Source organism: Lygodium microphyllum, chromosome 30 (genome assembly GCF_053477565.2).
Source record: "Lygodium microphyllum isolate KBCC chromosome 30, Lygodium_microphyllum_v1.1.10, whole genome shotgun sequence".
Lineage (NCBI taxonomy): Eukaryota > Viridiplantae > Streptophyta > Polypodiopsida > Schizaeales > Lygodiaceae > Lygodium > Lygodium microphyllum.
The window spans coordinates 45242300-45267505 of record NC_141164.1 but is presented as its reverse complement, the minus strand read 5'-3'; the positions used below and the strand labels follow the sequence as shown (position 1 = coordinate 45267505).

Below are 25206 nucleotides of genomic sequence, written 5' to 3'. Positions count from 1 at the left end.
TAGATTCAGGTGTTTCCTTTCATGTCACCCCTCATCATGAGTGGTTTTCTGCCTATACAAGGGGTCGACATGGTGTTGTCCATCTTGGGAACAACTATGCATGTGACATTGCAGATATTGCCAGTGTGCAATTGCAATTTCAGCATGGTTCTGTCTTCACATTTCAGCATGTACGGCATGTACCTTAACTCAAGAAGAGCTTGATTAGCACAGGGCAGCTAGATGACGATGAATTTCATACCACCTTTGGTGATGGGAAATGGGATTCAGAGTGATTGCCCGAGGTTGTAAAAGTGATATATTGTATCCTCTCCATGTATCTAGTGTGCGTGACCATGTTGTTACCGTGACGAAGCAGCCAAGTGTTTCTTTGTGGCATGGTCGGTTGGGACACATAAGCCAAACTAAAATGAAAGTGCTTTCTTGTTCGGGTTACTTGCCTTGTCTTCATTATGCTGATTTTGAGCATTGTGATCATTGTGTTTATGATAAACATGCACAAACATCTCATAAGAAGTCTCTTTCGCTGAAATCTTCTCCTCTAGAGTTAGAACATTCCGATTTATGTAAAATGCCAGGGTTATGTCGATGATGCTGCATGGAAGGTATGGGTTTACCCTATTCATAACAAAAACGAAGTGCTTGACAAGTTTCAAAAATTCTTAGCATTGGTTGAAAATCAGATTGATAAGACACTTAAGTGTCTTCGCTCTAACAATGGTGGGAAATATGTGTCCAAGGCCTTTCAGGCATTTTGTGACAGCAAAGGGATAAAGAGAGAGCTCACTGCTCCTCATAATCCACCCCAAAATGGAGTTGCGCAACGTATGAATCGAACCATACAGGATAAGGCCCGTACGATGTTGTCTCATGCTGCATTATTGCCAGTGTGCAATTGCAATTTCAGCATGGTTCTGTCTTCACATTTCAGCATGTACGGCATGTACCTTAACTCAAGAAGAGCTTGATTAGCACAGGGCAGCTAGATGACGATGAATTTCATACCACCTTTGGTGATGGGAAATGGGATTCAGAGTGATTGCCCGAGGTTGTAAAAGTGATATATTGTATCCTCTCCATGTATCTAGTGTGCGTGACCATGTTGTTACCGTGACGAAGCAGCCAAGTGTTTCTTTGTGGCATGGTCGGTTGGGACACATAAGCCAAACTAAAATGAAAGTGCTTTCTCGTTCGGGTTACTTGCCTTGTCTTCATTATGCTGATTTTGAGCATTGTGATCATTGTGTTTATGATAAACATGCACAAACATCTCATAAGAAGTCTCTTTCGCTGAAATCTTCTCCTCTAGAGTTAGTACATTCCGATTTATGTAAAATGCCAGGGTTATCTTTAGGGGGAAAGAAATACTTTGTCACCTTTGTCGATGATGCTGCATGAAAGGTATGGGTTTACCCTATTCATAACAAAAACGAAGTGCTTGACAAGTTTCAAAAATTCTTAGCATTGGTTGAAAATCAGATTGATAAGACACTTAAGTGTCTTCGCTCTAACAATGGTGGGAAATATGTGTCCAAGGCCTTTCAGGCATTTTGTGACAGCAAAGGGATAAAGAGAGAGCTCACTGCTCCTCATAATCCACCCCAAAATGGAGTTGCGCAACGTATGAATCGGACCATACAGGATAAGGCCCGTACGATGTTGTCTCATGCTGCATTACCCCATGGCTTTTGGGCAGAGGCTGTTATAACAACTGTTTACTTGATTAATCAGTCACCAAACAAGTCTTGGGGGGGGGGGGGGGGGGAGGGAGGGAGAGGAGGGGGAGGGGGAGGGGGAGGGGATTCCTCAAGAATCATGGTCAGGCAAGCCACCTTTATATGCACGCTTGAAAGTGTTTGGCTGCAAGGCTTTTGTACACATTCGTAAAGAAGAATGCATCAAACTTGAGCCAAAGTCTTGTAAATGCATTTTCCTAGGATATGGTGATGAAGGTGAAATGGGGTATAGATTATGGGATCCCAAGAAAAGAAAAGTAGTACGCAGCAATGATGTTATCTTCCAGGAAGATCGCATGCATAAACAACCAAAAAAGACTGAGAAGGTTCGTGTTGAGGGTAAAGGCCATAGAAACAGGGAACGCCCGTTCCGGCGCATAGGAACGGATTAACGCGTTTCGGGAGGTACGAGCCCAGGAAACACTGGCGAAACGTTCCAACCCGTTCCCTGGCCCGTTCCATCCCGTTCCCTGGCCGTTCCCTGTTTGGAACGGTTGTTCCAGCCCAGCCATGTAATTTTTTTAAAAAAAAAATTTTAAAGTCCTGTTTGACGTTTCGCTCCCGCCTGTCGCCTGTCCCCTGCGCCTGCGCCTGTCCCCTGCGCCTGCGCCTGTCCCCTGCGCCTGCGCCTGCGTCTGTCCCCTGCGCCTGTCACCTGCGCCTGCGCTTGTCCCCTGCGCCTGCGGCCGCCTGCCCCGCCTGCTCGTGCTCCTCCGCCTGCTCCTACTCCTCCGCCTGCTCCGTGCACCTACCCCGCCTGCTCCTACTCCTGCTCCTCCGCCTGCTCCCCCGCCTGTTCCTGCTCCTCCGCCTGCAGGTTGCTCGGCCTGCCACACCTACCTCGCCAAGGCCGTGGGCGTGCGCCGTGCCTACTTCTGCGCATCTGACTCTCCCACCTGCTTCTGAGTCTCCCGCCTACGTCGCGTGCGGCACACAGTACACTTTGGATCTTGGTTGAAATTTTTGCAATTTCATTGAACTTTGACGCATGGATGTTAAAATGTTGGCTGCAAATTTCTGTAATTACTAATTTCATTGAAGTTTACAGTTTACTGATTATTTGTCACTTCTATATAGATGGCAGCATTGACATCTATGGGATCTTCATCATCCTCAGCAGGTACTTCGTCAACAACTGGACGAAGTCGAAGCACTACTTGGTCATGGTGGGATGAGGTAGATGCAGGGGTGCCATTGAGAGGTGGAGGGGCTCGCCCTTGGAAATGCAAACTTTGCCCTTATGCTCGCACTAGTGGGGCTGATAAAGTGAGAGCCCATCTTCTACATGAGGAGGGGAAAGAGGTGCGTTTTTGCACCAATGTATCAATTGAGAAAAGGCAGGAGTTACTTGACCGCATAGCCACTTCTATGGGAAATTCACATGCCAGGAGGACGCCAAATATAGCAGTGGATCCAACAACATGGACTCCAAGGCCAGCAGGGCATGGTGCTTCATGCAGAAGACCACCAAGATTAGTGGCTACGCAGCCTTCTCGTGGGCCATCAATGGCAACAGGTCGTGGTGTTAAACAGAGTTCATTGCACACTTCATGGGAACCAAAGAAAAAAGAGGAAACAGATGCAGCAGTGGCACGCTTTTTTTACCATGACCATATTGCATTCAAATCAGCCAGGTCACCTTATTTTTTAAATATGGTGACAAAGATTGCAGAGTATGGACCCACATATAAGCCCCCTTCATCAGAAACTATCAGGACTACATTGCTTCAAAAGGAGAAAGTGGCCATAGAGATTGCAACAGCAAATATTCGCAATCAATGGGCAAGAAATGGAGTGACATTGATAGCAGATGGATGGAGTGACACACGCCATAGGTCCATACATGGTGTTGTTGCATATTCTCGTGGAGATGTATACTTCATTGGTAGTCATGATGCTTCAGAGACTGGAAAGAGTGCAAATGTATTGGCATCCGAGTGGTGCGAGGCAGTGCAGGCTGTTGGGGCAGAAAATGTAGTGCAGTTTGTGGCAGATGGTGAACCTACAAATAGGGCAGCAGGAAACATTTTAATGGCAATGTATCCACATATCACCTTTAGTCCATGCATGGCGCATTGCTTGAATAACTTGTTGAAGGATATTGGAGACTTGCCATGGATTGCATCTCTTGTTGCGAAAGGCAACAAGATTATCACTTTTATATGTAATCATCAGTACTTGCATGCTGAGTTTCGCAAGAGAAGTGACAAAGAACTTCTTAAATACTCGGATACACGATTTGCATATAACTTTCTTATGCTTGGTCGATTGCACTATTGCAAAGGTGCAATTCGGGAGCTATTTGCTAGTGATGAGTATGAAAATTGGACTGGGGCTGCCACTGCTACTGCTGTGTTATGTAATGCATATGTTTCTGATAGAGATTTTTGGGATGAGGTTAATCGCACCAACCAAATGGTTGATCCTATTATGCACATGTTGAGGCTTGCAGATGGCATGGATCCATGCATTGGGAAGATCTATGAAGATATGGATCGCATGATTGAGAGGTTGGAGAGTTTGGAACCAAATGCAGATAGGTATGAGCAGATCAAGGAGTTATGCATCAGTAGATGGAATGAGTATGCCTCTCCTATGCATGCTGCAGCATATGTGCTTGATCCTGAGTTTCAAGGAAAGATGCAAGAAAGAGACCTTGAGGTGGTCAAGGCTTGGAACACATTGCTTGCAAGGCTTTATCCAAGCCGTGAAATGCAACGCAAAATTAAAAATCAGCTCTCTGTATATCGGCAAACATTAGGGATGTTTGGTACAGAGGATGCACTAGAGGACAGGATAAATATTGGGGTTGCTTTATGGTGGGAGGACTACGGGGCAGAAGCTCCAGAGTTGCAGAGTTTGGCTATTCGTATTCTTAGCCAAACAATTAGCTCTTCTTGTTTAGAGCAACTATGGAGCTCATTCAATCACATTCACTCAAAGAAGAGAAATCGTCTTGGTACAATGAAGACGAATGACCTAGTTTATGTAAGCTCCAATCTTCGCTTGCTAGCTCGTACATCAGTTGCAAAGGCTGATTCTTTTATATGTTGGGAAAAAGATGACGATGATGATGATGGTGATGATGATGGGCAGGATGTTGTTCAGCAGGATGAGCATTCAGGCACAAGGGAGCCATCTTCCATGAATCAGAGCACTTAGTAGCTAGCCTTTTGGAACTTTAGAGTATTGACTTGGAAATTGGAGCTCTTGTAACTTGGATCTTTACTATTTAGGCTTTAAAGTTTAGTGCATATTTTGTGTTTTTGCAATGCACACTTGTTGCCAGTTGGACTTATGCAACATTGTTGATTAGAATGTTGAATTATGAATGCGACAATCCATTGCTAGTTACAATGTTTTGAATCTTTATTATTGTTGAAACTTGATTATTATGTCTCTAGAGTCTAATTTCATGAATTATGGTTGATATGATCTCTCTCTCTAGATTCTAAGACAAGTGTTGACTCTCTCTCTCTCTCTCTCTCTCTCTCTCTCTCTCTCTCTCTCTCTCTCTCTCTCTCTCTCTCTCTCTCTCTCTCTCTCTCTCTCTCTATATATATATATATATATACCGTTCCCGTTCCCTCACTTTGGACGTTCCCCCCGTTCCAGGGGATCCCGTTCCCGTTCCCCGTTCCTGGTAACTATGGTAAAGGCGCCTCTGCCTAGCCGCCCATGTATTACTACACTGACAGTACCCGCCACTGCATACTGCAGGTGGCGGGCGCCCGTCACTATCACTTTATTCTTTATTCTTTTAGCGACACTTTGAATAAAGAAAGACCCGATCACACATTGTGACTGTTGGAGTTCCTATTTGTGTCTCTCTCTCTTCTTGCTCTTGCTCTTCGCCATAGCTCACTTCCAAGCAAGCTTCGATCCTTCTCACCTTTCAACTGGTATCAGAGCTTTGGATCAGAGTTTGATCATGGAGTTTGGCCCAGCAACCCAAATTGAAGACCTACCTAGAGCTTGGAGCTTCAATACCAGCTATGGCTTCTTTTCCCCGAGGTAAGATTTCATCTCCCGGCCCTCATAGGCTCTTTGCACGTGTTCCTTGGCTTCATTGGACACCTTGTATGCCCCTATTTGCCCCCTTATTCTCAACATAACCAGCAGGTCCCACAGTAGCAGCTTATGTTTTTTTTTGCACCTGTTCAAAATCTGGCTCAAAAATCCTATTTTTTCTCATATCTCGATCACCTGATTTAGGCAAGATAAGAGTCCAACTTGGAATTTTGGCACACTCCGGATGTGATGGCAATGTCAGATCTGCCAAATTCTGATCACAGCATTTTCTACCAGATCTGAGTTGATTTATAGCAAGAAAATGTCATGCTCTTAGCTTATGTGATGCTCCCGAGGCTTGGTATTCGATGCCCAGATGCTTTGGGGATGTTTACCCAATGTTTTGAGATGCTTTGGGACTTGGTTTGAGCTTCCATAGCTCAATTTATGCAAGGATTTACTGATGTACATTGTTTGGGCAGCAAGATTTTATCAGGGACGGCTTATGCATAATGCTCTTTGTTAACATTCGGGTGTCCTGTTGGATGTACTCATGCTTGATCATCATGGTTTATACCCGGATATGCTATTTGAGAACTATTGAGCCTTGATTTGGATGTGGATACTTCGTTGTTGGTTGGGATTTATGCTACCTTGGTTGACCAGTTATTTTACCTCCAGTTTGGTTATGCCTATTGGTTTCGGGCTATGTCTTTGGGATATGCAATGAAGTATTGACCTTCGGGGTACGACATCGAGCTTCTCTTTGGTTCCGGATCTTCATTTGAGCTTGAGCTCGGCTTTGGAATGCATTTGATGCTTCATCTTGGATGTACATATGGCATGTATGTTACCTATGTCTGACCGGTCTTGACATGCTTGGCCAATGCCACTACTATATGCTAGTTACATTGTTTGGAGCCGATTGCTACTAGTGCCTTATCTTGGCTTGCATCTGGCTTTCCGGCACTTACTTGGGATATTTCTTAGCTTGCCAAAGTTATATTTGGAATACAATTGATGTCTTTGAATGCTCTAATTGGAGGCTACAGAGCCTATATGCTCATGATGTCTTATTGATGTCTGGTCTTGGATCTTTCATCACCGGTGCTCTCATATGCCTTTCTTGAGCTTCTTGGCTTGATCCATACGACTTTTGTGCCAATGGGAGCATCGTTGGATGTTTGACAGGCATTGAGCAGGTGGTTTATGCTATTGAGCTTTGAGTCTTCTGAGACTGGGATCTTCTTCACTTGGATGTTGCATGGTTGATATGCCGTGGTCAGCATACATATACTTGGGCTGATTTGAGCTTTGCACTCCCTGAGCATAAACCTCTTTGTGTCAGGTCTTGCCAATGTTGTGTACACTTTGCCCTATTACACAGGGGATGTGCTGGCTTACTGACGGATTCGTTTGACATGCTTGGATGTTTGCTCGACGTCCGTATGACTGTCATATGCTGATTTATGCCCGCTTGATGTTGGTTATGCTTTGACAATCAGTGGTTGACTTGGTGCATTGATTTTGCCTACAGTTTACTCTCATTGTACCTGGCTATAATTTATTACAGCAAGCAGTTATATATGGACTGATGTGGAATTTTCATGCTGTCCTAATTTTATATACTTTTGATGATATTTTGTGGGCAACATCATTAGCTATCAGCTCGTGGTCATTTTGCCTTGGTTTTGGTGGTATTTTGGCTGTTTACAGCAAAAAATAGCAAGCAGTTTTGAACTATCTGCAATGTTTTGGACTGCAATATGGATTCTTCTTCCACTAAAAGGGCTATCTTCAACATCACTAAGCTTGATGGTACGAATTATGCCTATTGGAAGAGCCAAGTTTGACAGGTATTGGTGCAGAAATTGCAGATAAAGCCACTAAGGATACATAGCGAGCAGCCTGAAACTATGACTGATGACGAATGAGATGAGCTTGATGAGTTATGCAAGTCCACCCTCATCTTGTCTCTCACTGAACAGGTGCATTACAATGTGGTTGAGCAAGCACAAAGTGATTGGCAGCTTTGGGATAAAATTAAGAATCTCTATGACAAGAAAAGTCCAGCAAGTCAGATGTATTGGTTGAAGCAGCTTATGGACCTGCGCATGAAGGAGAATATGACAATGTCTGCTCATTTGAGCCAGTTCCATGCTATTCTCAAGAACTTGACTTCGCAGGGTATTACCTTTAATGATGAGGTTACTCCATTGTTTTTGCTTGGGACTCTAAGTGAGTCATGGGATGTATTTTGCACTACCTTATGTGCTTCTACTACTATTTTGAACTTGCCTGATGTAGAGAGTGCTCTTCTGCAGGAAGAGATCAACCATAAGAACTTAGATGCCTCTCGTGTGTCGCATGCTTTGACTGTTAGAGGCAGAGATGGTAATGGCAAGAATGACTGTGGCAATGGCCGCTGCAGAGACTCGTAGAAGTCTAGGTCTAAGTCGCGTGGTAAGTCGCACATCAAGTCTCGTGGGAGAAATGGTAATGTGACATGTCATCATTGCGGCAAGAAGGGTCATATACGCCGCCCACAATGTCATGAGTTGCGCAATGAGAAGCGCAAAGACACAAAGTACAGGAAAAGTCCTCTGATCGCAACATTATGCCTGTGAAATCCAGTGTGAAAATTGAGGAGATAAGTATCATGCAGATTGATGACTCCGATGGGGAGTACATACTTGCAGCTAGTTCTTGTGACGCTACGTCATTGACCAATGTTCACTCTATGTATGCGCAGTGCTGGCTTTTGGATTTTGGTGCTTCATTTCATGTTACACCATGCTGTTGTCAGAGTACAGCGATGCGGAAGCGTAAGACAAAGACTGAGAGAGAGTGAACACAGAGAGAGGAGAGAGAGAGAGAGAGAGAGAGAGAGAGAAAAGGAGACAGTGTAAACGCAGAAAATCTGCGGTGTAATATGTTGTATAAGAGTGCAGAAATACACAAGGGGACAGAGGAAATATCTGCGTATGTCTCCGACTTGATGACCTCGATCTCCGTCAGCCCGAGCACAGTCTGTCTCAGCCAACAGATCTTAAGATCAAAATCTGAATAATGAATACTGAAGTGTGCCACAAAACCGGCTATAAATAGCCGAAAAATAGGAAATAATTGCAGCAGGTCAGCTGTGCATTAAATGCAACCGACTGTACCAGTGCCCTGCCGTACTGCTGACGTGGACTGCCGTATTGCTGATGTAGAGCCTGCTGTCCACCAACCTACTGACTGTCTAGGAAATGACTGTCTAACACCCCGTCTCAGATCCTGGACGGGGCAAAAGACTGAGGGATCTGGAATGCTGCCGAAGAAGAGTCTGGGGAAGCACCTTCGTAAACAAATCTACAAGATTATCCTCCATCTTGCAGTATTCCACATCAATGGTGCCATCCAGAAGCTTCTCCCAAATGAAGTGATACTGGATCTCAATGTGCTTCGTCCAGGCATGGAATACCGGATTCCATACCAAGGCAATGCAACTCTCATTGTCGCACCCCAAAAGAGTAGAACGAGTCTGGGGGCAACCAAGCTCCTCCAACAATCTCCGAAGCCACACAACCTCACATGTGGTGGAAGACGCAGCCCAATACTCCACCTCAGTAGAAGAGAGGGCTACCATGGGCTGCTTCTTGCTACTCCAAGAGATAACACATGTACCCAAGATAAAACAGTAGCCTGTAGTAGACCAACGGTGGTCCATATCGCCAGCCCAATCTAAGTCACTCCAACCTGCAAGAACCAGATCAGAAGCATCTGTACCTGCAGGATAAGAAATCCCTAAGTCAGAGATCCCCCTCAAATACCGAAGAATCCTCAGGGCAGCCTGCCAATGCACCTGTTTGGGTTCCGTCATGAACCCTGCCAAAAGACCCACAACAAAACAAAGATCAACACGAGTGTTGAGAAGCCAAACCAAGGATCCAATCAACTGATGGTAGCGTGAAGCATCCATCAAGGAGAATCTGAGTGTGAAGTGGCTTTCCAATTCGGATCCATAGGAGTAGTAATGGGCTGACAAGTCTCCATCTCAAAAGTCACCAAGAGCTCCTGAATGTACCTCTACTGAGAGATGGAAATCCCCCTCTGAGACTGATAAATCTCGTGACCCAAGAAGAAATGAAGAAGCCCCAAATCCGTCATCTCGAATGCCCGATGTAAAGCTGTCTTGGTCTCTCGAATGCCTTGGAGCGCCGATATCCCAACTTCGATTAAAGAAACGAGGCAACCTTCTCGTTCCATGCACGCGGAGCCTGCTTGAGGCTATACAAGACCTTCTTCAACCTGTAAACTTTCCCATCCGAGGATCCAAAGTCGGGAGACTGCTCAACATAGATCTCCTCCTGTAAGTCACCATTCAGAAAGGCCGACTTCACATCCAACTGATAAACAAGCCATCTCCTATGGCCAGCCAAGGCAAGAACAGCTCGAATAGTCGCCATACGAGCAGTGGGGCCAAAAGTATCATGGAAATCAATGCCTGGGCGCTGAGCAAAGCCTTTAGCAACAAGGCGAGCCTTGTGCTTGTCGAAAGAACCATCGCTAAGGTACTTGATCTTGAAGACCCACTTGACACCAATCACCTTCTTGTGAGAGGGACGAGGCACAAGAGACCAAGTGCCATTCCTCTCAATAGCCTCCAACTCGGCTTCCATGGCCTTCCGCCAATGATCAGACAGCAAAGCCTCCTTCACTAAAGTGGCTCTCGATCCTGCATAACACGGGTCAGCAAACAATAGTTGGAGCAAACAAGCTCCGAAGAATGTGCCCGCTTCCTCCGTGACCTCCCCGGTCCATCCTGCAGTTCCCACTCCTCAGGGACCCCCTTGATCCTTGAATCTCAGAGGGTGTCACGAGCCCAACGAGGAGGAGGACGAACCTGTCCCCGTTACTCTCCATCTGCTAAAGACTCAGAAACATCCACCGGCAAAAGCTCCTCGGGGGTGGCCGGTGGAAGAGAAGACTCTGAATCCGAAAAAGAATCTCCATTAAGAGGCTCTAGCTCCAAAGAAACTGTCTCGGGAGCCCCAACTCTCCCCTAGATCTCCAAGGACGGGGTGCTCCTCATCCCCCTCTGTGGCCGGTACTTCCACGAACCGCACATCTCGGCTCGTGTAGACATCCCGCTTAACGGGATCAAACAAACGATAATCTTGGGATTGGGAGCTATAGCCAACAAAAACCTGTCGTCAGGAAGCCGCCTCAAACTTATCACGTTGCGTCTTCGGAATGTGCACATAAGCGTCACACCCAAAGATCCTGAAATAAGATACATCAGGCTTATTCCCGAAGTAAGCCTCAAAAGGTGTCATCCTGTCAACGGCCGAAGTGGAAGATCGATTAAGGATGTGAATTGCGGTAGCCACTGCCTCAGCCCACAGAAACTGAGATGTCTGTCAGTGCTCCATCATGGTACGTGCCATCTCGATCACACTTCGGTTCTTCCGCTCCAAAATGTCATTCTCTAGGGGAGTGTTGGTGTCAGCAAACTCCTGGTGAATGCCCCTATTTGCACAAAAACGAGCAAATTCATTAGGCATAAATTCACCTCCCTTGTCTGAACGCAAGGTCTTCAGTCGCCAGCCAGAACGGTTTTCCTCAAAAAGAAGCCAATCCTTGAAATGAGAGAAAGCCTCCGACTTCAAAGTCAAGAAATAGGCCAAAGTCATCCTGTTGTAGTCATCATCAGAAGTAAGCCAATCCACTCTCGAGCCTGGGGAGCTATCATCACAGCATCATCAGAAGTCGATGTAGAGTCCTCAATGACTGCTAAGTGTAGAAAAGCAGCTGATGAGGGTGCAGCCACCGCTCCAGATTCCTTCGTGTCCTTCTTCATGGTATCCTTCTTGTCTTTGTCAGGGCAATCCTTCTTCCAATGACCGATCTTTCCACAAATATGGCAAGTTGATTCCTTCTCCTTGTCCTTCTTGGATTTGTTGTCCTCCTTCTTCTTCTTCTTTTGGTCCTTCCCCTTCTTCTGAGAGGCTTGACCAACCAATGCCTCTGATTTGGAGGCATTATGTCCCTTCAATTGTTCCTCCTGGTCCAAGACCATAGGAACCAACTCTTCCCACCGAAGAGTGGACTCCTGCCCTAAAGTAATAAGAGCGGAATAAAAAGTACCGAATCGTGGCGGCAACTAGGATAGTAAAGTGATCGCCATGTCTTCGGAGGAAATAGGCTTCCCCGCATTTTGAACCTGCATCTGAAGCTACCGAAGCTTGTTGATGTGTTCCCGAAGCGAAGAAGACTTATTCACGGACAAAGTCCGCATCTGCACCTCCAAAGAAACCCTCTTCATCAAGGTCATCCGGTTGTACATCTGGTCGAGTTCCAACCATATCTCACGAGCCACTGTCAAATGCTCGATGTGAGTTATCATGGTTGTGGTGCAAGACAGAAACAGAAAAGATCGAATCCTGGCATTCAGTTTGTCCCAATGAGACTGGGCCTTAGTCAACTCCGTACGAGCATTGGAAGAGAGTTTGGACTCATCCCTCATCGAGGGCCTGTTAATCTCCTCCATCACCAGTTCCGCCAAATCATAAGACTCTAAAATGGCCAACATCATCACCCGCCAAATGCGGTAATTGTCACCATCAAGCTTTTGATCCATTGGAAGAGCCGGTAGGACAGGAACCTTCCTGTCCATGATCGCCTAGAACTCCAAATCAGTCTCTGTAGACATATTAACCTGCAATACCTGCACAAACGCAAAAGCAGCCCCCTCTGTCTGTGAAAACGCAGCCTTCTAGGACTGATTCCTCCGCTGCCCAAACCTTCTTCACCCGTCGGAGGCGATGAAAAGGTCAAATCTGCAATGGAAGGCCTTAAACACAGCCTTCCTCCTCTTCGAACAGCAATAACCTGCAATAAATTCACCGATTAGACTCCTTTTCCACATGCCCACGCTCGCTTCAGCCTTGATCCGATGCGCAGCCCTCTTGCTCGCCCTCGAAACCTAGAAACGCAGCCTTGTGTCGCGCTGAAATCTCCTCTTCAAATAGGTTCAGCTCTTAGTCAATCCATCTTCACCGCTTTGATACCATGTCAAAGTATAGCGATGCGGAAGCGTAGGACAAAGATTGAGAGAGAGTGAACACAGAGAGAAGAGAGAGAGAGAGAGAAAAGGAGACAGTGTAAATGCAGAAAATATGCACTGTAATATGCTATATAAGAGTGCAGAAATACACAAGGGGGCAGAGGAAATATCTGCGTATGTCTCCGACTTGATGGCCTCGATCTCCATCAGCCCGAGCACAGTCTGTCTCAGCCAACAGATCTCAAGATTAGGATCTGAATAATGAATACTGAAGTGTGCCATAAAACCGGCTATAAATAGCCGAAAAATAGGAAATAATTGCAGCAGGTCGGCTGCATTAAATGCAACCGATTGCATTAAATCTGGCCGACTGTACCAACAAATCTGGCCAACTGTACCAATGCCCTACCGTACTGCTGACGTGGACTGCCGTACTACTGACGTGGAGCCTGTTGTCCACCAACCTACTGATCGTCCAAGAAATGACTAACAGTTGTGAGTGGTTCCACTTCTACCGCATTGTCTCTGGTTCAATTCGCTTGGGTGATGACAAGTCACTTGCTATTATTGGCATTGCGGATGTACGACTACAGTTCTCTACTAGCAATACTTTTCTGTTACAAGATATCCGTCATGTACCTGCGCTTACACGTAGTCTTATGTCTGTAGGGCAGCTTGATCATGCTGGGTTTCATGTTTCATTTGGGGATTCTGCTTGGAAAATCACCCATGACAGACTTGTGCTCTCTAGAGGTACCAAAGCTGGCAGCCTCTATCCTCTTGTAGTTGATGGGTCCTCTCTTGACCATGTTTTGTCAATAGGTTCCGTCCCATATGTATCTCTTTGGCATGCCCGTTTGGGCCATATGTCCTTGAAGGGAATGAAAATGCTTTTTGGTTTGCAATACTTACCGCCCCTTGACTACGCATGTTTTGATTCATGTGAGCATTGTCTTTATGGCAGACAGACTAGGAATACGCATAAGAAGTTTGGTAGGACACCCATGAGTGAGCCCCTAGCATTGATACATTCAAATGTCTATGGACCTATGCCCTGTCAATCTATGGGTGGTGCAAAGTATTTTGTGACGTTCATTGACAATTTTTCGCATAAAGTCTAGGCTTACCCCATTAAGCTTAAGTCAGAAGTCTTGGTTGTGTTTCAGAGATGGCTTGCATTGGTCAAGAACCAGACTGGGCATAGGCTGAAATGCCTTAGGACTGACAATGGGGGAGAATATGTGTCACGTGCTTTTGAGCAACTATGTGACGAGAGGGATATTAAGCATCAGTAGACCGCCCCCTATACCCCACCCCAGAATGGTTTGGCTGAGCGGATGAATAGAACCATCCAAGAGCGTGTATGCAGTATGCTTAGCCATGTAGGCTTACCACAGAGCTTTTGGGCTGAGGCACTCAGTACAGCTATGCATGTCATAAATAGATTACCTTCTAGTGGTTTGGATTTCTAGGTTGCAAAGGAGGTATAGATTAGGAAACCTCTGTCTTATGCGCATCTACGTGTCTTTGGATGTAAGGCATTCTACCATGTGCCCAAAGACAAGCGTACTAAGTTGGATCCTAAGAGCGTCAAATGCATTTTCCTTGGCTATGGGGATGCAGACGAGATGGGTTACCGCCTCTGGGATCCGCAAGCGCGAAAAGTCATCCGTAGCCATGATGTAGTCTTCCATGAAGACAAGATGCATAGGCAGCCTGAGAAGGTGGTAGAGATACGCAAGGTTATATTCCAGGAGGAGCCACGTGCTCCTGTACAGCCAGTTGGCAACCTGCAACAACAGTTGGTACACATGGCCAGGGTGTTGGACCGGCCGCAAAGCCTGCCGTGAGACGGTCTACTAAAGATAGACATCCACCTGATAGATTTGAGCCCTCGATGCATTATGTCTTGGTTACAAATGCAAGAGAGCCTCTCACCTATGATGAGGCTATATGTAGGGGTGATAGTCACTCCTGGGAGAGGGCTATGAAATCTGAGATAAACTCGTTGCACAAGAATATGACTTGGGATTTGGTTGCACTACCTCAGAGCAAGAAGGCTTTGCCATGCGAATGGGTGTACAAGTTGAAAAGTACCCCTGGAAACCCCAACCCGGCTTATAAGGCAAAACTTGTCGCTAAGGGTTTTAAATAGGAGCATGCAGTTGACTTTAATGAAGTCTTTTCTCCTGTGGTCAAGATGACTACCCTACGCTTAGTTTTAGCCTTAGTCGCACAGCTTGACTTAGACTTGTATCAGATGGATGTCAAGACTGCATTATTGCATGGGAATTTGCATGATGAGATATACATGGAGCAACCTAAGGGCTTTGCAGAACCTGGCAGAAAGCACCTAGTGTGCAAGTTGAAGAAAAGTCTTTATGTCTTGAAGCAGGCACCCAGGGAGTAGTATCATAAGTTTGATGCCTTTATGCAATCACATGGCTACAGTAGGAGTGCTATGGATCCGTATCTTTACACGAAGAAAGCCCGTGATGGCTCATTGCTTATTTTGACACTTTATGTGGATGATATGCTGATAGCAAGAAAAGCTCATGATGAGCTGAATGCTCTTAAATCTCAGCTGAAGAAAAGCTTTAGGATGAAGGATTTAGAACAAGCCTCTCACATTCTTGGTATGCTGTAAACGCCCCGAACAACGTAGTATACTTAACAATTATGATATTCGCTTGTTTTTTAGATTTAATATAAAAGAGAATGAACACTTAAAGCTGAAAATGAAAATTACTCACAAAATTACAGCCATGAAAATGTAAAAGTAATGGAGACAAGATTGAGGGTTGAAGATGGGCAAACCCCCCCCCCCCCCCCCCCTCCGAAGGAATGTATTTCTGCTCAACCCAAGTCCCTTAGGGAAGAGCTCAGTTACAATCAACCTGAGAGTGAGGAGAAGTAATTCTCACTCTCACAAGATCAAGCAAAGATGTACAAACACACATGCATTATCTATTATGCAATGATAAGAACTGATTTCTTTACAGTATGAGAGAAGAAAGAGGGAAAATCAGCCTTTCTCCATCGTTGAACAATAGTACATGGATAGGGCTTGCTTCTTGTTGCTAAAATGGAAGAAAGAGCTTGAGAAGGAGGTGTTGTAATGAATTTACAAGCTTGCTGTCCTGTAAAACAACAGTGATAGAAGAGGGAATATGGAAGAATTTGATAATAGAAAAGTGGGGGATGATGATGGGGATGGATGGGGCCAGTTTCTGGCTATCTGTGGGTGCTGTACATGAGTTTACAGCAAAGAAAAATGATGCTGAATGAAGAAAAACGAGCTCTTATTTATAGGAGAGGGAAGAGCTAGTACAAAAGGGGAAAGTGGAGTAGCACAAGACAAGTGTCCAGCCACATGTCATGAGATCTGACAAGTGGTGGGACACTTGGAAACTTGTGTGACAAGTGTCTTGACACTTGTCTCTTCTCTATGGCCTTCCTTTTTGGGCTGAATCCTGTCAAGAATAGAAACAACCAAATTTAGTAAGCACAGTCAGAGTACAGAACTTACTATTTTTAGAATGACATCCCTATTTTTTAGGACTAGCATTTTTAGGCTAATTCGAGGCTCCTAAAATTTAGGGACCTCCTAAAATTTAGGGATCTCCTAAAATTTAGAGACCCCCCCAATATGGGTGTCATATGAAAGCTTTTTCCGTGTACATCGCAAAAACGGTATCAGAATCTTCATGTGACTTTCCTATGCAAAGAAATGTGCATTTCAAGCTTTCAGCCCACACATGCACATTATACAAGCATTTCGTGATCATGCCATCTTGTTGATTGTAACTGTCTGTTCTGGTGGATCTAAGCCACACTCCAAGGCATCAATCCTTTCTGTGTGCGAGTCTAACCCTGATATGCGTGAGTTCTAGTCACAGGTGCCCAATCGGGCCATATAGGTGGAAGTGTGAACTATCTTTTCTCTAACCCACCGCGTGGGTCCACCATAACCTGTGACCACTCATCAGTGGCCAGCTCCAATGCACTTTTCTTTATATCTAATTAGTCCAAAGGAAATAAATTCAATAAATCATTATATAGACAAATTAATGAAAAAGGATACAAATTCTGTTTCTATAGAGTTGTGACATATGCGCATCAAGCGTGACAGGCATCAAGGACTACTCTACCTCTCACAAAGGGAGTACATTCATAAAGTCCTTGAGCGTTTCTGCATGCATGAGTAAAGCCTATTGGCTGTCCATTACCTTCTTATGTGAAGGTTTCACAGGCCGATTGTCCACATACGGATGAGCAGAGGGCCAAGATGGCCAAGATCCCTTATGCATCAGCCGTGGGCAATTTGATGTATGTCATGATAGCCACTCGTCCAGATATTGCCTTTACAGTTGGTGTTGTGGCACGCTATATAGCTACACCTCGCAAAAAGCATTGGGATGTCGTAAAGGGTATCATGAGATACCTGAAGAGCACAGCAGATATGTATATTTGCTATGGCAGCCAGGATACAAGAGTTATGGGCTACACAGACTCTGATTATGCAGGACGTGCAGATAGTAGAAAGTCCACTTCCGACTATGTCTTTACCTATGCTGGAGGTGTTGTTTCTTGGATGTCCAGGGTTCAGGAGTGTACGGCTCTCTCTACCATTGAGGCCGAGTTTGTTGCGGCCACTGAGGCTTGCAAGGAGGCCATATGGTTGGGTTGTTTGGTTCATGACCTTGGGATTGATACTATACCTACGCTGCATTCGGATTCTATGAGTGCTATTCAGCTAGCCAAGAATCCGGTCTTCCATGCGAAGATGAAACACATTGAGGTGAGGTATCACTTCATACGTGGAGTCGTGGAGAACAAGTCTGTTGACCTTGTCAAGATCTCCACTGACGAAAATCCTACAGATCTGCTCACGAAAGCCTCACTACTAAGTGCTTTGCCTTCCTCAAGAGAGTGATGGGTGTTGGATGAGATGACATTTTTCCTCATCCTATTGTACATGTGTACATTGTACTATCTTTTCTTTTTCTTTTCACTCCTCACTAGGCAGATTCACCTTTAAGTGGGAGGTTGTTGGGGGTAAAGGCACCTCTGCCTAGCCGCCCGTGTATTACTACACTGACAGTACCCGCCATTGCACACTACAGATGGCAGGCGCCCATCACCATCACTTTATTCTTTATTCTTTTAGTGACAGTTTGAATAAAAGAAGACCCAGTCACACATTGTGACTATTGGAGTTTCCATTTGTGTGTCTCTTTCTTCTTGCTCTTGCTCTCCGCTATAGCTCACTTCCAAGGAAGCTTCAATCCTTCTCACCTTTCAGTCCATGGGGTTGTATTTCGGGAAGAAATACCTTTTGGACAGCAAAATGTGCCCGCCGTACAACAGCAAATACCTGCTGCAAATGAACCTGCAAATACAGAAAATAATGCTAGAAATGATCAGCCAGTCATTGCCCATAATGATGAGTCACTGGATGTGCAAGAATAGCTAGGACAACAAGCTATTAATGCTGATTTGCAGGCTGAAATGCCAGGACAGCAAGCTGAAAATGAAAATTTGCAAGCTCAACAGCCAGCAAACAATGATCATTGGGTTAGGAGATCCATTTAGGGCTACTAGAAAACCTGATAGATTCGTTCCTGGTGCAAACAATGTGGCTGATTATGTCATGTTGAAAGATTGTGGTGAACCGTCTTGCTTCAAGGAAGCAATGGACAGACATGAGAGCAAGAAATGATATAAAGCCATGTTGTCAGAGATGGACTCTCTTGAGAAAAATGACACTTGGGACTTGGTGCAGTTGCCTAAAGGGCAAAAAACACTTCCATACAAATGGGTTTACAAGATGAAGGTCACTTCTGGTTCCTCGCCAAAACTGTATTACTTGCAGAGGTATTGCTAAACATTTTAGCAGATCAATTATCATAGTGATAAGAAAGTGAGCACAAAGAAGAGAATGGAGAAAGAGTGTGTGAAAAGAAGACGTGGGAGTAGACAAACTGCGATATAGGTGGACATTTCTCGAAAATACTAATTCTCCCAAATTCCAAGACAAAAAACCGGACAAAAAGGTGACCCTAACATAAATTAAAGATGAGGGACAATTAATGACTGAGCTCTTCAATGAATTCAATATTCTCTCATTAATCACATCTGAGCAACCAAATTTGGCATTATCATTCTTCAAAAATCTCAAGTAATTAGCAACTTAATAGTTTTTTTACAAGTGCATTTTTTAAGCGTTTTTTGCCCTAATGGAGAGAGATTGCTACATGGAACTGGGAGAGATAGATGGGAGATAGAAAGAGAGAGAGAGAGAAGCAAGATTGGTTGTGAAGGGGTACAAGCAGGAACATGGAGTTGACTTTGATGAGTTCTCTCCTACACTCAAGATAACTACATTGAGGGCTTGGTTGCAACTAAAGATATGGAGCTCATACAAATAGATGTAAAGACTGCATTCTTACATGGTGATCTGCATGAAGACATATATATGCAGTAGCCTGAAGGGTTTGTGGCAAAAGGGAAAGAGAAGATGGTATATAAACTCGCAAGGATTTTGTATGGGCTGAAACAAGCATCAAGAGAATGGTATCATAAGTTTGATACATTTATGTAGTCTCGAGGATAACTACTTGTACACCAAGAAGGCAGCAGATGGCAACCTGATTATCTTAGTTCTGTATGTTAATGACATGCTGATTGCTGACAAGGATACTCATGCCTTGGACTCACTAAAGCAAAGTCTTCATGGCAACTTTGACATGAAAGATCTTGGTGATGCAAATCACATTCTTGGCATGTGAATACTTAGAGATAGGTCAAAAGGATTACTCTATCTATCTCAGCAGGAGTATACCTCCAAGGTTTTGCAACCTTTCAATATGGAGGGGAGGAAAACAATTGGGGTTCCATTGCCTCCATATGTGAAACTCAATGCAGAGGACAGCTCTACATCTAATGATGAGAAGGCTAAAATGACCAAGATACCATATGCTTCAGCTGTTGGCAGTTTGATGTATGCTATGGTTGCTACACGTCCTAACATTGCCTTTGCAATGGGAGTGGTTAGCATATACATGGCAAACCTTGGTAAAAAGCATTAGGAAGCAGTGAAAGATATTATGAGATACCTCAAAGGCACAAAGGATTTGTGCATCTACTTTGGAAAGCACAAGATATCTGTCATTGGCTTTACGGATGTAGACTATACTGGTCATGCGGACTGCATGAAGTCCACTTCTGGATATGTGTTTACCTTCACAAGAGGAGCAATCTCTTGGATCTCCAGGCTACAAAAGTGTGTTGCATTGTCTACTACAGAGGCAGAGTATGTGGCTGCCACTGAGGCATGCATGGAGGCTTTATGGCTTTCACGTCTAGCAAGAGAGCTTGGCATTACAGAGTTACCTATTCTCCATTGTGATAGTCAAAGTGCTATCATGCTAGCACGGAATCCCGTCTTTTATGCAAAGACGAAGCACATACAGATGAAGTATCACTTCATTAGAGATGTACTTGACAGCAAGAGCATTGAGCTTGTCAAAGTGCATACAGATGATAATCCTGCAAATCTTCTCACGAAGGGTCTTCCAACAGAGCGGTTTCCTCATTGCCGACAGATGATGGGAGTTGGATAGGTATATGTATTTCAGCTTTGTACATACCTAGACTTAGCTGATTCTTTTCTCCTCTTAAGACACATTGCCTTTAGATGGGAGGTTATTGGGAATAAAGGGTCATCGTGCCCTTTATATGTGTACGGGTGTAAACACACCCTTAGCACATTTGTACTTTTATATATATCTATCTAAAACCTAAAGAGATACACACAACAAATTGTACCAAAGAACATCATGCATCTCTATCTCTGACTCTCACTCGCTACTCTTGCTCACGTTTTACTCTCTACTTGACATTTTCATCACTCGACATTGCATAGTCACTGCGCATCGCTCACTTCAATTTCAACCTTATGCAAGCTGAGACTGAGAAAGAAAAGCCAGCCATAGCTGCTACAACAGTTGGCAGGCCATTTCCAACCAATAAGAGACCCTCCAAAGCTAGTGACACGCCTTGAAGAGACTACAGCAATAGGTGATAGTAGTTTGAGGCCTGTTTTAGTCAAATAAACATCATATTCGATGTGTTCTATCAATGGAGACAGCTTTCATGGTTGTGTAGGCAAGGCAGCACATGATTTCTTCCATTTTATTGTGATGGAAAAGTCTGAATTTTCTCTCTATTCAGCATTCTCTCTCATTCTCCAACCATTTTCCAACCTTGCTTCAAAGATCTCAGCATTCTAATCCCTGGAGGCTGAGAAATTATATTTTTCTCTACTCTAATCTCTAATTTACAACAAAAAATAGGGTTTGACAATAACGTCAAGAAGCATAATAGGAGATTGAAGCCTTTCAAGATTGAGAATTAATTCTCAGCAAGATTCAAGTGAGGGACCCAACATTTGATTTGGGGCAAATTTCATTTCCGAAGGAGTCGATGAAGGTCCATTGTGCGAGCAAATCAAGGGGCGATTCATTTTCAGTAAACACTTGTCATTTTTAGCCTCTACTTTCCACTTTTGAGCACCCAAGCCCCACACCTAAATATTGGAGGTCTTTCTCTTCATTTCCAATAAACTTCCACGCTAAAATTTCAGCCACATGTGTTGTACTCTCTTTTCTATCACTCATCCAAGAAACACTTGCTACTTAGCTTGATTTAATTCAAGCACTAAAGAAGAAAATGAGCTTGCTACCCAGAGTATACAGAAATTAGGATTTCAAAATCCTAATTTTCAGAATTGCAGTAATTCAACCCTTTGTATATGATTCACGCACCTAGTGTCCGTGGTTTGTTTCAATAAACTCCTGTAAAAGGGAGAGAAGCTGGTTCCCCTCTCAATGTGGTGTCGACTCTCTTCCTTCTCTCTCCCTCTCTCTCTATCTATTGATTTCAATGGTGATAATTGATCAAGTTAGTTAAGTTCACGGTATTGTCATTCTCACATTCTTCCCACGCTTATAGTGTCAACTTCTAGGCTACCTTCATGTACACTATAGATAGAAAACATGAGAAAATAATACAAACAAACTACCAAACAACCATTAAGCTGCAACTAGCACAATCTTCACAAACGAGTACTAGTAAACAAAAAAACCACCATGCCACCAATTTGCATGAAATCCCCATGAGCTTCTAATGCTTTTATGTATGTTGCTACATTACATGGTAGAAAGAAAATTGCTACTTTGATACCAATTGGCAATGAGATATCCCCATAGATCTCCAATCTATACACACAAAACGACACAAGCCATCCAAGCATAGCAAGAAATGCAAAGGGTGGACGTCAAGCTTATCTCCCAATCATAGAGACTAAATGGATTTTAACCACTAAGCCTAGGACCAATAGCATGTCAAGTCAAACTCCATCGCAAGGATTGATGTCCCATACCATGAACCCACACCACCCTAATATGTGGGTGGAGCTACCCATGGTCTATAGTCCAAGTGTGATCTCAAGAGGGATGTCGCATAAATGAGTTCTATGTCCTGTTGTCCTAGTGGGTTAGGATGTGTTTGCACTATAAGACCCTTTAATCATCCTACATTTTCAAAAGCATCCACAATAGCGAACAAATGGTAAATGATCAATGGCCAATGCTACAAGGGCCCCTCCAAGATGTCAAAGGATGTAACAACAACTGCCTCTACATATGCCTCTCAATGGATAGACTCCAAGTATGCCACACACACAAGTAGCTCTATTCAACAATCCACTTATTGGCAAGGTGCCAATTTTCATGGATAAGGTAGTAACATTTAGCTTGAAAATGTTGGACAACCAACTATTCCACCACCTTCAGCACATCCAAGTTACTTCAAAGGCGGTAACCTGGTATGCTATTCAAAATGCAGAATGGCATGTATGTTAACATTGGCATGCACGCAAGGATGCAAAATGGAACATATGGAAACATGGGACACTCTATAGGGCAGCTTGGTATATTGAGACCGGCTTTGGAAACCTTATTATGGGTGTTGTAGATGCTATAAATGCTGGTATGGTATCATTTTGCAGCCAAAGCTTTGATGGAAACTGAAGAGTGCTCTCATTGTAAAGAGAGAGGGCATATCTCTCAAGATTGTCCTCAACACAAGGCAAAAAATAATTTTCTTGATAGTGTTTGATAGCCACAGACATGAGAACTATACTATCAGGAATGGTTTTCTTGTGATATGCGGTCATCTTTCTTAGCAAAGCAGCTCATTCCCTAAGTTACAATCAAACTCATGCACCACCATATGCAGAGTATAGAGGCATTGATGTTACAATGAAAGCAATAGGATTTGCTTCTATTGCTTGTATGCAACATTATGCAGGCAGCACAGAGTTTTACATCATGCTACTAGAGGGAAATGATGTCTTGTTGGTAAGCTATGGTGTTATGGAGTCCATGTAGGGATGGTACATTAGCCAAAAGATCTTTTTGTGGCATAGAGAAAGAGCTCACTGTCTGAATACAACCTTAAAGGCGAGTCAGTTGAGTCAGTTCCTATTCTACTGCAAGTCTTGGCTAGGCAAATTTCCACATTGAGGCTTGAGGACTGTGCCATCGATCTAGTGCCAATACTCCATGGAATAGAGAACAGTGCAAAGTTTATGCAGCCCAACATGACTTTAAGAGTTAGGTGAATGATTAATTAGAAAAGGGATTGTGAAAACTGTGTTCCTTCTCAGATAGGGTAATAGACGACCTGATTTACAGCAAGCAAATAAATTCAGAAATCCGAAATAAAGCTTTACCACAAATGTCTGGAACAAGCAACATACGATTGGCCCCAAAACTGGCACCCTTCAGCATTCCTTTAACTTGCATTGCACTGAATCTGTAGTACACTGAGATGTAGACTAATCTCCCTACAAATTCAAATGCACCAACAGGATCCAGATCCAATTTTCCCCTTGATTCCAACACAAGCATTATCTAGAACACTTGCATGCAGATCAATACAAATGTGGGTGTGCAATCCTCTTCAGATTAGCTTCAATTCCTTCAATTTCAGCTGCTGCTCTGATCACTAAGCCTCCAGACATTGTAACATGGGGCAAATTTTGGGATTGGGGACAGGCACAAGGAGAAAGGCAAGAATTGTCCTTGTCGCCATGAGACGGGGCTCGAACATGGTAAGCTGTCATCTACAGCTCCAAGTCACAAAAATGCTATCGCCTAATCCTGGAAGGCAGCAAAATGATGTCACCTGTAGCAAGACTATTTTGAGAACTGGATATACAATTAATGGACATGCCTAGGCAACCCATCAATCTCGACCTGTTACTTACAATGCCTACAATACTCGTAGACATGCCTAGGCAAATCATCATTTGTTCCAAGGTTCGGCAAAAGGTGGACTTATTTGATCCTAGAGCGGGGTAAGATAACAAAACTACAGATGAAAAGCATCCTCGCTGAACATAGGAATGATCCATGTATGGTTCAACTTCCTGAAACCTTAAAACTTAGAATTTTACTGGTTCAAATTTCCAAGTGTCTTCTACCATTGTAACATAAGAAGGATCCAACCTCCCGAGCCCGTTCTCAATTAGCTCCCTTTGCATGTGCCACATAAGATCACCCGGAACATAATTCATCAGGCACTCGAATGGGCCAAAAATGACTGAAAATGGAGAGAAAACTCACCCGCTTCAGACGCAGGTGAAAGACGAAAGCGGGTGCCAGTCCAAGGAGCGAAAGCGCCAACAGCAAGGCAACGAAGCCTTTGAAAGAAAACAATCTCGCCTTAAGCTGATGATCAATCCATCCCCATTGCTGCTGCTGCTGCTGCTGCTGCAGCAAAGGCCGCCTCCTCCCGACAGGAGCCATCTCGGGAACTCGCGGGACTCGAAAAGAAAATGCACTTAAAGTTTGTGAAGGGCCTGCCATTTTTTTTAAATGGGTTTTTGACGACTCTATAGGAAATTTTACAAAAGTATGCATGATCGAAGCGGGACCGAAAGGCCTTAGTGTCTCAAATGTTTGGTTCTTAGGCTAAGGGGGCCAATAAAGTGACAGCCCCCCTACAACATTCAGGCTCTAACCTCCGATAAAGTGATGCTTTCTCTCATTGTATGAGAAAGATGATTAGTTGGAAATTCTTGGTTGTCGCTCAACTTCATTTTGTTCTCCTTCTCATCATTATGCTAGTTTTAAACGAAGGATCCCTCCTTCACAAGCCATGTATCAAGCTTAGAGAAATTTGTCAACTAGCTGATGATTTTACGACGTTAGTTGGGGCATCAAAATAGCAAATGGCTTATCTCATTGATTAACCAATGCATGTATATTATGGTGACACTCTACACTGACCCGCATACCCTAGGACTGGGTTGTCCTAAGGATTCCATGGGTAGCAATG

General features: G+C 44.1%; 1 protein-coding gene across 5 annotated transcripts in view; it reads right to left on the bottom strand.

The window, feature by feature from the left end:
• The window catches only part of GDPD4 (PLC-like phosphodiesterases superfamily protein), a 97454-nt gene extending 72725 nt beyond the window's left edge, over nucleotides 1-24729 (bottom strand). Inside the window, exon 1 of one of the 5 annotated variants that reach the window (XM_087672646.1) lies at nucleotides 24492-24729. In XM_087672646.1, the coding sequence (XP_087528772.1) occupies nucleotides 24492-24674 (183 nt within the window). In that variant the 5' untranslated portion in view covers nucleotides 24675-24729. The remainder of the gene's footprint in view (nucleotides 1-24491) is intronic. The other 4 variants (XM_087672645.1, XM_087672644.1, XM_087672647.1 and 1 more) reach the window with 4 other exon arrangements.
• Between the last annotated feature and the right edge of the window lie 477 nt (nucleotides 24730-25206).